Source organism: Malus sylvestris, chromosome 6, assembly GCF_916048215.2.
Source record: "Malus sylvestris chromosome 6, drMalSylv7.2, whole genome shotgun sequence".
Taxonomy (NCBI): Eukaryota; Viridiplantae; Streptophyta; class Magnoliopsida; order Rosales; family Rosaceae; genus Malus; species Malus sylvestris.
In genome coordinates, this window is record NC_062265.1 from 2,811,204 (window position 1) to 2,822,816 (window position 11,613).

The 11,613-nt window shown below is 34.8% G+C and overlaps 1 protein-coding gene across 1 annotated transcript; it reads left to right on the forward strand.

Moving 5' to 3' along the window:
* Positions 1–900: 900 nt before the first annotated feature.
* Positions 901–3,675, forward strand: LOC126626792 (uncharacterized). The gene is made up of 4 exons (XM_050296188.1): positions 901–930; positions 1,256–1,499; positions 2,077–2,151; positions 3,547–3,675. Exons 1-4 carry the CDS (start codon positions 901–903, stop codon positions 3,609–3,611), a joined length of 414 nt encoding a protein of 137 aa, XP_050152145.1. The 3' UTR covers positions 3,612–3,675.
* The last annotated feature ends 7,938 nt before the right edge of the window (positions 3,676–11,613 follow it).

Here is an 11,613-nt window from a genome sequence, read left to right on the forward strand (position 1 = left end):
TTCATATAAATTTAAAGAGTGTAGCTGTAAAAAATCATCAAAATCAGAGTTAAAATAACCGTTAAATCGTGATTTTTTGTTTCTAGCCGTCGAAACGTTTTGTCTCGTAACATAATGTCTGAGTGTTTGTTTTTTGAGATTTTTGGCCTATGCGATCTCGAAGAATATACAAACAAGTTTGACGGTTGGATCATTGAAACTAGTTTTGTACAATGCGTATCCATTAAAACAATAGATTAACTAACACTTGGAGTTTATTTATACTTTCATTAAGTATAACATAAGATTTTGTGGTATCCACTTGTGTAAATATATTAAATTGACGATCGAATTAGTTCATTGTATTCATATAGGATCCAGGAGTGTAACTATAAAAAATCATCAAAATCAGAGTTAAAACTACCGTTAAATCGTGTTTTTTCGTTTATAACCGTAAAAAAGTTTTATCCCTTTCTTGATCTCTGCATGTTTATTTTTCGCGATTTTTGGCGTATGCGATCTCGAAGCATATGCAAACAAGTTTGACGGTTGGATCCTTGAAATTAGCTTCGTAGAATGTGTATCCCATCAAAACGATAGATTCACTGACACTTATAGTTTATTTATACTTTCATTAAGTATAACATAAAGATTTGTGGTATCTTCTTGTGTAAATATTTTAAATTGACGATCGAATTAGTTCATTGTATTCATATAAGATCAAGAAGTGTAGCTGTAAAAAATCATTAAAATCGGAGTTAAAACTACTGCTAAATCGTAATTTTTCGTTTATAACCGTCGGAAAGTTTTGTCTCGTTACTTGATATTTGAATGTTTGTTTTTTGCAATTTTTGGCGTATGCGATCTTGAAATATATATAAACAAGTTTGACGGTTGGATCGTTCAAACTATTTTCACACAATGCGTATCCCATCAATTTCAATGGAATGTGTATATATATTACCTAGATTTAAATTTATTTATTTTGTACATATAACATTTAAGAAATTGAAAATTATATATATTTATTAAGTAGCTTTATATTTATTGTAATTGTTATAAAAATATATTATTGTGGGTTTTATGTAAAAAAAATTGAATTTGAAAGGACTAAAATCACATTTTCAGTACATTTTATAATAATTTTTTTTTACAAAAAATATCTTGCGCGACGCCACTGTGTAGTCGTCGCGCAAAAACCCTTTGCGTGACGTGGAAAGGTAAACCTACGTCGCGCTATGTGTGATAATTTTGGCGGTACCCTTGTTAAAAATAGGCGCTTTGTTTAAATTTTCGCTCTGTGATAAACCCCGAACTCTCTCTTCTCACTGAACTTTCTCTTCTCACTCGGTCTCCCTCATCCTCTCACGCAGGTGAATCACCCTGTCTCTCCCTCTCGCTCATATCGCCCTCTCTCTCCTTCTCGCTCACTCGGTCTCTCTCTTCCCTCTCACTCATATCGACTTCCTTCTCATCCTTCATCCTCATCCTGTCCTCATCCTCTCCCGACTGCACAACAGGTATAGACCCAGGTCAGAATCAAGATTAATTCTTTAATTTTCTTCTTTCTAAGTTCAGAATCAAGGTTTAATGCCTTAATTTGAAGATTTTGGTATTGTAATTAGATTCAATTTGGGAAATTAAATTAGAAATTGGGGGTTTTAGTGTTAAATCGAATTTTAGGGTTAGGAATGTTAGGGTTTTAGTGTTAAATCGAATTTTAGGGTGGTGGGTTGGTCTGTTATGGTGTTAGTTTTTTTTTTTTTTCTCTGCTTCTTCACAAATGGCAAAAATATCGGTTGAAACTGCGGGCGAAGAAATTGGTTCCTCAGTTCAATCGATAAAAATAAAAGACGCATAAAGGAAAAGAATGCAGGAGTGATTAAAGAACTTAGCAACTAACGTGACTGCTTATGGACTCAAGTTCCAGTTAACACGATGATACAAAATACAATGTCCTTCTGTCACAAAAGAAAAAAAATGTATGTAGACAATTAGACATCTATGTTTGTTAGCTTTCCCAGTACTAGAAATCTGCTATGTTTCCATCATTTTGATTGCTATTCGCCTTTGGGATTTAACCTAGTTGCAACACAGGTATATGTAAAGGCACTTTCAGTGGAGGAATTTGCAGTTCGACTTGCAAAGCACTTCACATCGCTTTACCAGCAGGTAAATACTATGTAATTTAAGCGTTTTTTTTAATTAAATTTCATTAGTTAATCCCATGTTGTAGACGAAAAGGGAAAATGGACGATACTGTTACTATTGTCGCTGCTGAAACGATGGCTGTTGTTATTCTTGGTCGGCTTCCTGGTCTTTGTTTTCTCATATAACTGGTCTTCCTTTGGTTAGAGGTGCATCTTCTTCTAATGGTTTACGGTGTATATGTTATTATCACTAATTGGTGGTACTCACTAAACCAGTTATGAATTTTTGGTCACTTTAACTAATCAAGCTTTCATCTGGACAACTTAATGTTTTTACCCTTTCCCTGAAAGCATGACTCATGGAAATTCATTAATATTTCATTTGTAGAAGTTTGTTTCTTAAGTTTGATTGGTTGTCTTAAGTTTGGACTTTTTTTTGCTCTGTGTCTCTCTATCTCAAGCTTGAACACGAACACCCGCCCTCTTTCCCATACACACACAGTTTCACACTTTGAATACTGCCTTGTTGGAACTGCAGCAACTTCTTCTGGCCATGCTTTATGCTTTTAGTATTTGCATAATCTAGAAAGAGAGTTGTTGTTTTGAAATATAAAAACGAATTTAAAAAAAAAAGAGAAAGCTTTCTTCCCTGCAACTTTAGTGTTAGAGCTATTGATCCAATAAGTTGTCAGATGTTCCTAATTGTTGTGAACATAAGGCTTCATTTAGAAACAGAAATGAATGATTTGTGTAATTTAACAAAATGGTGACTCAAAAGAATCATTATTGAAAACATGATTGAGTTCAGAATATATATGCAATTGGGTTATTGTTCTATGATTAAGGAATCACAGTCATCTCATTACTAGGAACGTAATGCGAGCACGGATGCAGGTGGACTATTTTAGCCAATAAGCTATACTTTGTTGTGAAGAACTTCAATTATAGGTATCATACTGTTATTCATGTTCACTGTTGTTTGATGTATGTAATCAAACTAGCTATGAATGTCCAGTTCTTAGGTCAACATATAAACCATATCATATAGCAGTCATGAGTTCTTGAGATTGCTGCTGATACTCTATCCAGAAAATCACATATAATCTGTTTGAAACGTTCACCTTTCAACGATGTACTTCAGCATTTTATTTGTTTTCCATCCAAATGCCCAATGGTGGCTATCTATCAGAACTACTATTTCCTTTAGGAATCGGCATCCCATATATGGACAGTTGGCATGCATACATCTGCATATGAAAGCAACTATTTGTAGTCATAAAATGAATTTTCTCCATTTACCTTTTCATGTATGCATTTACGATGTCAATTTTTTTTGTTTTTTTTTTTTGCAAACACTTATCTTAATGCTTCTGTTCGCTGAAACTCTGCTTCATCCTGATGTTGCTCTGTCCCTCAGTTCAAAATCAAGACATACGAACCAATTGTGCTCAATTAGCCACTATGATTCAAATTCTCTTTTGAATGAGGTAAGACCTTCTTTGTTCTCTTTGTTCCCTAAAGGTTCAACTTGTGATCCAGGAAGACCAGATGAGGGCCCATGGCGAGCAGATGAGGGCGCAGCTAAAGGCCCAAGGCGAGGAGATGAGGACCTATGCCGAGATGGTGAGAGACCTTGTACAAGTCATACAAATGTCCGGCCTCCAAATCTCGCTACCAGCACCTCATCTTGTTTCACCTTCGACCTCAGAGCCACCTCGCCTTGCCGATACCCAGTAGCCTGATGTATTAAACCTAGTTCACTTGTAGTTTTTTCTTTTTTGTTCAGACATTTTGTATGTACATTTTCATATATTTTATAATTAAATACTTTTGCTTGGTTAATTGATTATTCTTTAGAATTTAATTACAATATTTATCAAAAATTTAAAAAACAAAATATTTTTCACTAAAAAAAAATTTATTTTCACTAAAAAAAAAAAAAGGTTTGCGCGACGCATGCCTTAGGATGTGCGTCGCGCAAAGTATCTTTGCACGACGTAGGACGCGCGTCGCGCAAAGTGACTTTGCACGACGTAGGTGTGCGTCGCGCAAAGTACTTTGCACGACGTAGGCCATGCGTTGCGCAAAGTGGCTTTGCGCGACGCATGTTATTTCTTCGTCGCGCAAACCTTAGCGTCACTGCCTTGGCGCCACGATTAGCGCGCGACGAAGGTTGCGTCGCGCAAACCCTTGCGCAACGATTTTGTGACTTTGCGCGACACATTCCTAACCCTAAAATTTGATTTAACACTAAAACCCCCGAAATAAGATCTCTTTTACTTGCTGATAATGAGCCTCCGAAATTTGCTCAATTATATGTTTATGATACATATAATGAAGTACAAAATCATCTAAGAGCTTTTAATTCTGAAGGAAACAATCGAAACCTTGAACCAACAATTGTTCAAGAGTTGATCAAAATGTTTGATGAATGTAATCAGTTGGTTGAAGTTTTCCGAACAGTCAGAGATAAATTTGAAACTCATGGTTTCATAAATTTGACAATGACTTTATTAGGCAGACAATCAAATGATAGCAAACAATATGATCAACCAACAAGTGATGAAATAGGTGGTTTAATAGTTGGTGATATAGGTTTATCTGACTCTAATAGAGATATCATCATAGATTCTCAAAATGAAGGATTAAAGCGTGTGACAAAATTGAATTTGAAATTTACGGCTCTTCAATATCCTATTCTTTTTCCGTATGGTGAAGATGGATATAGGCCAGGTTTAAAATGGAATGAAAATTATAGAGGCCGCAAAATGAAAAGACAGAGAGTACCTATGAGAGCTTATATAGCTTATCAAATCTAAGAAAGAGAGATGTGCTTAACTACCTTGTTAAAAGGAGGTGGACTTTTTCAACAATATTTAGTTGATTATGATGCAACACTTGAAGAAGATAGATTGGATTACATTAGACAGAATAAAAAAAATTGAGGAGTGAAATTTACAAAGGAATTTATGATGCAATGTCAAGAGGTGATAATGATGCGAATAATTTAGAACAAAAAATTGTATTGCATGCTTCATATACAGGAAGTCCTAGATGTATGATTAATAATTATCAAGATGCTATGACAATTTGTAGAGAATATGATCACCCTGATTTGTTCATAACATTTACCTGCAATGTAAAGTGGCCATAAATTATTAGAGAATTTGAAAAAAAATCGGGTTTCAAACATGAAGACAGACCCGATATAATTTCTAGAATATTTAAAATGAAACTTGATGACATACTTAATTTCATCAAGTCTGGGAGGCCTTTTGGACAAGTTGAAGCAAGTAAGTTGTAGAAACTTATTTTCATTGTTATCTTTACCTTATTCACATTTTTTATGCATCAACCTAACTTTTTTCTTCTTCTTTTTTCCCTTTGTTTTGTTTTGGTTCTTTATACAAATAGATGTTTATACAATTGAATTTCAAAAGAGAGGTTTGCCTCATTCTCATATGTTAATATGGTTGCGATTAGATTTTAAGTGCTATACTGCATCAGACATAGATTCTATAATTTCAGCTGAGTTGCCAAACAAATTTCTTAATCCTCAACTTTATGAAATCGTTAACCAATTTATGATTCATGGTCCGTGTGGTTATCTCAATCAAAACTCTTCTTGCGTGCGGGAAAATAAATGTTCCCAAAACTTTTCTAGACCATAAAAAAATGAAATTGTTTTTGAACCCAGTTGTTTTCTTGTTTATAGACGTCCTGATGATGACACAAAATTTGTTATAAAAAACGGAGTCAAAATTTATAACAGTTTTGTGGTTCCTTATAATCCTAAATTGCTTTTGAGATATAATGCTTATATAAACGTTGAAATTTGTTGTCAATCAACGCTTATAAAATATTTATTTAAATATGTAAATAAAGGATCAAATATAGCACGATTAGTTTTGCAACGAGATCCAAATGATGAAATATTAGCTTATTTAAACTGTATATATATATATCATCTTATGAAGCTGTTTGGAGATTGTTTCAGTATTCTATACATCATAGAGAACCTTCTGTAGAGCAATTACCAGTACATTTATCATTAGAGCAAAATATTGTTTTCAATGGTGACCAATCATTGCAATCAATTATCAATCAAAATGCTTCTAACCATACAATGTTAACAAGTTGGTTTAAAACTAACAAAATTTATAACGAAACATATACACTAACTTATGCACAGTTTCCATTGAGATTTTTATATGATACACGGAAAAAAAATTTGGATACCAAGGAAACAAAAAGGTTCAATAGGTAGGATAACATATGTACATCCTACATCTGGTGAGTTATATTATTTAAGAATGCTTTTAAATTTGAAAAAATGTGCTTTAAACTTTGATGATATCAAAACTGTTAATGGTATTGTACATGTTTCATATCAATTTGCATGTCAATCATTAGGATTGTTAGATGATGATAAAGAATGGATTGAAACTTTATCAAATGCTGTCAATGTAGCATCATCTGCTCAATTGAGACAATTATTTGTTACTATAATTTTGTTCCGTGATGTAGAAAATCCTCAAATTCTTTTTGATAATCATTGGAAAAACATGTATGATGACATTTTATACAAGTTGCGAAAAACTTTTGCAATTCCTTATATGATTATACCACAAGATGAATTAAAAAATTATATCTTGTTTGAGCTAGAATTGCTTTTTAACATTGCATCAACTTCTTTAGACAAATGTGTCACATCCCGGCCTGGGCCCCCACCACATCTCTGGCTCGACTCCGCCATAGCACGATGATATTGTCCGCTTTGGGCCCCAACCACACCCTCACGGTTTTGTTTCTGGGAACTCACACGAGAACTTCCCAGTGGGTCACCCATCCTGGGATTGCTCTCGCGCGAACTCGCTTAACTTCAGAGTTCTGATGGAACCCGAAGCTAGTGAGCTCCCAAAAGGCCTCGTGCTATATGAAGGTGGACATCTACATATAAGGCATAGATGATCCACTCCCCTGGACGATGTGGGATCTTACAAATATCATTTACCTATGCCTAATGCAAATAGAATGTTAGAAATTAAAAACAAACTTTTAAGAGAAGAGTTGAATTATGATTGCGAAGAATTGTAAAAAAAAAACACGCAGTTTTAAAATTGCAACTTAATCGTGATAAAAAATATGTATATGATTCTGTTATAGATACTGTAAATAAAAAAAATAAAAAAGACCTATTTTTTGTTTATGGCCATGGAGGTACAAGAAAAACCATTTTATGGGATGCTATTATAAGTAGGCTTAGATTTGAAGGAAAAATTATTTTAGCAGTTGCATCATCAGGACTAGCATCGTTGTTACTACCAGGTGGTAGAACAGCTCATTCCAGATTTAAAATACCCTTGGTTGTTTCTGATTCTTCAATTTGTGCAATAAAAAAGAAAACACACCTTGCAACACTGATTGAAAAAATAGATTTAATTATATGGGACGAAACACCTATGAATCATAAACATTGTTTTGAAGCTTTGGATAAATCGCTTTATGATCTTTTGTCACATTTACCTGGTACAGAAAACAATATCCCTTTTGGTGGTAAACCTCTTTTATTAGGTGATGATTTTCGACAAATATTACCTGTTATACCTGGAGGGATGAAAGAAGTTATAATAAATGATTCTTTAAATAGTTCTTATTTGTGGTCACATTTAAAAAAAAATTCATTTAAAGGAGAACATGAGATTATCAAGAAATAGTATAAGCATTGAAGAAAAAAGAAAAATCAGTGATTTCGCAAATTGGATTTTACAAATAGGAGATGGAAAAATTAATGATATAAGTAATGAAAATGATTTAAATGATAAAGATGCATCTTTGGTCGAAATATCTGAAGATTTGATGATTTATTTTTCTGGGAATCCAATTTCTTCAATCTTTTTCGCAACTTATCCCAACTTTGATTTTTTTTTTTTTAACAATTTTGAATATTTAAGGGAACGTGTTATCATAACACCTCAAAACACAATTGTTACAGATATAAACAATCATATAATTGATTTGTTACCAGGAGAACAACGTGTGTTTTGAGTTATGATTCTTTATGTTCTTCTAGCGGAAATATTGAAAATTTAGAGACATCATATCCTATTGAATTTTTTAATAAACTAGATTTCAATGGTTTGCCTACTCATAACTTAACTTCGAAAATAGGAATGTCAATTATGTTATTATGAAATTTGAACCAATCTTTTGGTTTGTGTAATGGAACTAGATTAATTATTACTCAATTATTTCATAGAATTATTGAAACTAAAATATTTGCTGGACATAATACTGGTTACGAAGTTTTCATACCAAGAATCACTCTTATAGCAACTGAAAGCAAGTGGCCTTTTCTTTTTAAAAGACGACAATTCCTAAGTAGACCATGTTATGCAATGACTATTAACAAAAGTCAAGATCAATCTTTGAAACAAGTTGGTTTATATCTTCCTGAACCGGTTTTTACTCATGGTCAGTTATATGTTGCATTATCTAGAGTGACATCAAAGGAAGGTCTCAAAATTTTAATAGCAGATGGACAAAACAATGTAATAAATTAGGGTAAATTACACTTTGCCACCTTTGATTTGAGGTCTATTACAACCTCATACAACATCTTTAAAACATTTCACTTTCATATTACACCTACTATTTTATTTTAATATAGTACCTCCGTTACATTTTCCATCCATTGATCTGTTAAGAGCTGACGTGGCGGCCAAATTTGTGCCATGTGGCAAAAAAATTAATTTTTTATTCATTAAAAATATTATAATAATTTACCTTTAAAAAATTCTTAAAAAAAAAAAAAAACTCAAACTCAAACCCACATCCCTCTCTTCCACTCTCTTCACCCCCTTCCCAAAAATCCCCTTCTCGGTCCTCTCCTCACTCACCATTTTTGATTGCTTCTCTCTCTCTCCCCTCTCTCTCTAGGAGATGAGTCCTCAAACCCTAACCCTAATTTCATGCACTCCTCTCTCTTATTCTTCCTCTTCCTATCGCCGATCGATTCATACAGACGCTCGCCAACGATCTCCGCTCCCACATAAAACGCAGGAGCTTGGACGGAGGGGGTGGCTCAAGTGAGATTTTTGGGAGTGGGAGGTGGGATTTTTGGGTGTGGCGGCAGTCTCTGGGAAGGTGGGGGTGGGGCAAGATTCTAAAAAACGCTAGGTGCTAGTCGGGCGGTGGGCTAGCGCCTAACGCCTAACGCCTAGGCGGCTAGGCAGGGTCTAGGCGGGCGCCTAGGTGGCCTAGGCAGATTTAGGTAAATTTATTGTATATCTTGTAAATAAGTGCATATTGACACTTATAAAAAATTATACTTGTATAAAACACATAAATAAGATAATAAAATAATGATAAAATGCAAAAAAAATGTCATACAAGTCCAGAATTTAAAAACATATTAAGCATATATACCATATTACTTAAGACATTTTAAATGACTATATCTAATTTTTAAATATTAAAATTAGGTAGTTCATAATAAAAAGAAGTCTAAAAAGATGCATATGCATCCTTCCCCATTTCTTTCATAAAGCACCACGTGTGTGGTGACCCCTTCCCTCCAACCCATGCCTCAGACAGTCAGATTCCCCTCAGCCAAGACCCATGCCTCAGACAGTCAGACTCCCAAACCAAGGAGTCCATTTTGACGCCTTGAAAACCGAAATCTTCTATTATTTTTCATTCTTTCCTTTTCCTCATCCTCTTCTTCTTCTTTCTGTTCCCTCTTCTTTTTCTTCTTCTTTTTTCCGTTTTCCCTCTGTAAATTTGCCCCTTTTTTTTCCCTCTTCTTCGATGGATTTCAGAGAGAGGGAGTCGCAACAACTACGAAAGTCGTGGTGCACAGAAAGAGGAAAAGGAAGAAGATGGAAAGACTACTTGTATTCTTGCCTGAGGTGAAATTGGCAAAGTTACTGGAAGCACAATCGTGATTCGTAAGCACCTGGTCCTGGAGGCTAGAAGCACGCTCGTAAGCATTGTGCACTGCAGTTGAAGAGTTTGAGAAATGGGTAGAGAGACGACGGCGGCTTGGTTTTGTTTCTGTGTGTGAAATCAGAGTAAGAGAGTGCAAGTTTGTGGTTAGAACTTAGAACTTAGGCTTAATCTAAGTCTTTTATTTTTTATTTTTTAAATTTCAAAAAAAAAAAAAAAAAAAAAAAAAAAGCCCAGCCGCCTAGCATCGCCTAGGCTGCCTAGCCCGCCTAGGGCCGCTGCGGAGGCCGCCTAGAACCACCCCGATTTTTCCAGCCATTTTGCACAAAATCGCCTCGGTTCCAACCCACCTAGTGTCTAGGCGGCCACCTAGGCCGTTTTTTAGAACCAAGGAAGAAAAAATCGATAATATCGGCGATATTTCGCCGATATTATCGTTTTTTTTAGGTTCGATATTTTTTTAACTATCCAAATTATTTTGATAATATCGCGATATTTTCAAAAATATCAATAATATCGCGATATAATATTCAAAAATACTTAAAAATGTTGAGAAATCTCAACACATAATACACTTGATCATAGCCCAAAGGCCAACCAAGACATGCTTTTCTCAGCTTGGGAATGTGGCTTTTATAGGCCTTCTTGCTTGCTCACTGCCCTGGCATGGGCGATGTGGGACTCGACCAAGGAAGAAAATAGGAATTTCGGCCGGAAATCCACACCCACTTTAAACGGCCATAATTTTGTCAAAACTCAACAAAATCAAGCAAGACAAAAACGAAAGTTGTAGCCCTCGAAGAGACGAAGATAATGGTACCTCACACGACGTCTGAATCGTCGTGGTTTGGCCGGAAAATACCTCGAAAGTCACTGAGGTCGCCGGAAACTGGGTAAGATTCAAATGAGTATAACTTTTTCAATACTCAACGAAATTGAGTGAAACAAAAAGGAAAGTTGTACTACTCGACGAGACAAAGAGATTGATACGTTGCACGCTGGCCAACTCGCCGTGGTTTGGCCGGAAAACCAAAACGTTTTGCCTCAAGGGCTGGTACATGTGAACTTGTGACTCCAACTAGGTAAGAGCCAGATCTAATTTGGGGCCTTCTATCCTATATTTGTGGACAACCATCAAATGCTAAAGATTAAACAAACATAATATGTTCTACTGCTTAGCAAAAAAAGCTACAAACCCTTTGCTTATCAACAAAAAAAGACAAGTCATTGCACTAGATATACTTTCAAATTACGTTGAGTAGCAACCTGATATATGTATTCGGACGAATTATAAAACAATTGACACACTCCTGGCTTCCAAAATTCAATTCTTTTACTTTATATAAACTTGAAAAAACATAATCGGCATCCAAATTAAAATTTAGTCTTATTCAACGTATTGATTTTCAATCGTTAATTGATATACTATAATTTGGAACTTCAACGCCTAGACGCATGCTTATGTGTAAGAAATTTAAAGTGTCAAATTCGGCCCATTATTCTTCATCATTTTATTCACTTCCCCTTTTTTTTTTTA

Excerpts from the sequence above, each read along its gene's own strand:
- LOC126626792 (XM_050296188.1), top strand. The coding sequence starts at position 901 with ATGCGTATCCCATCAATTTCAATGGAATGT. Across the intron at positions 1,500-2,076 it reads CTCTCCCGACTGCACAACAG|GTATATGTAAAGGCACTTTC; the intron begins GTATAGACCCAG and ends GTTGCAACACAG. Across the intron at positions 2,152-3,546 it reads TCACATCGCTTTACCAGCAG|TTCAAAATCAAGACATACGA; the intron begins GTAAATACTATG and ends TCTGTCCCTCAG.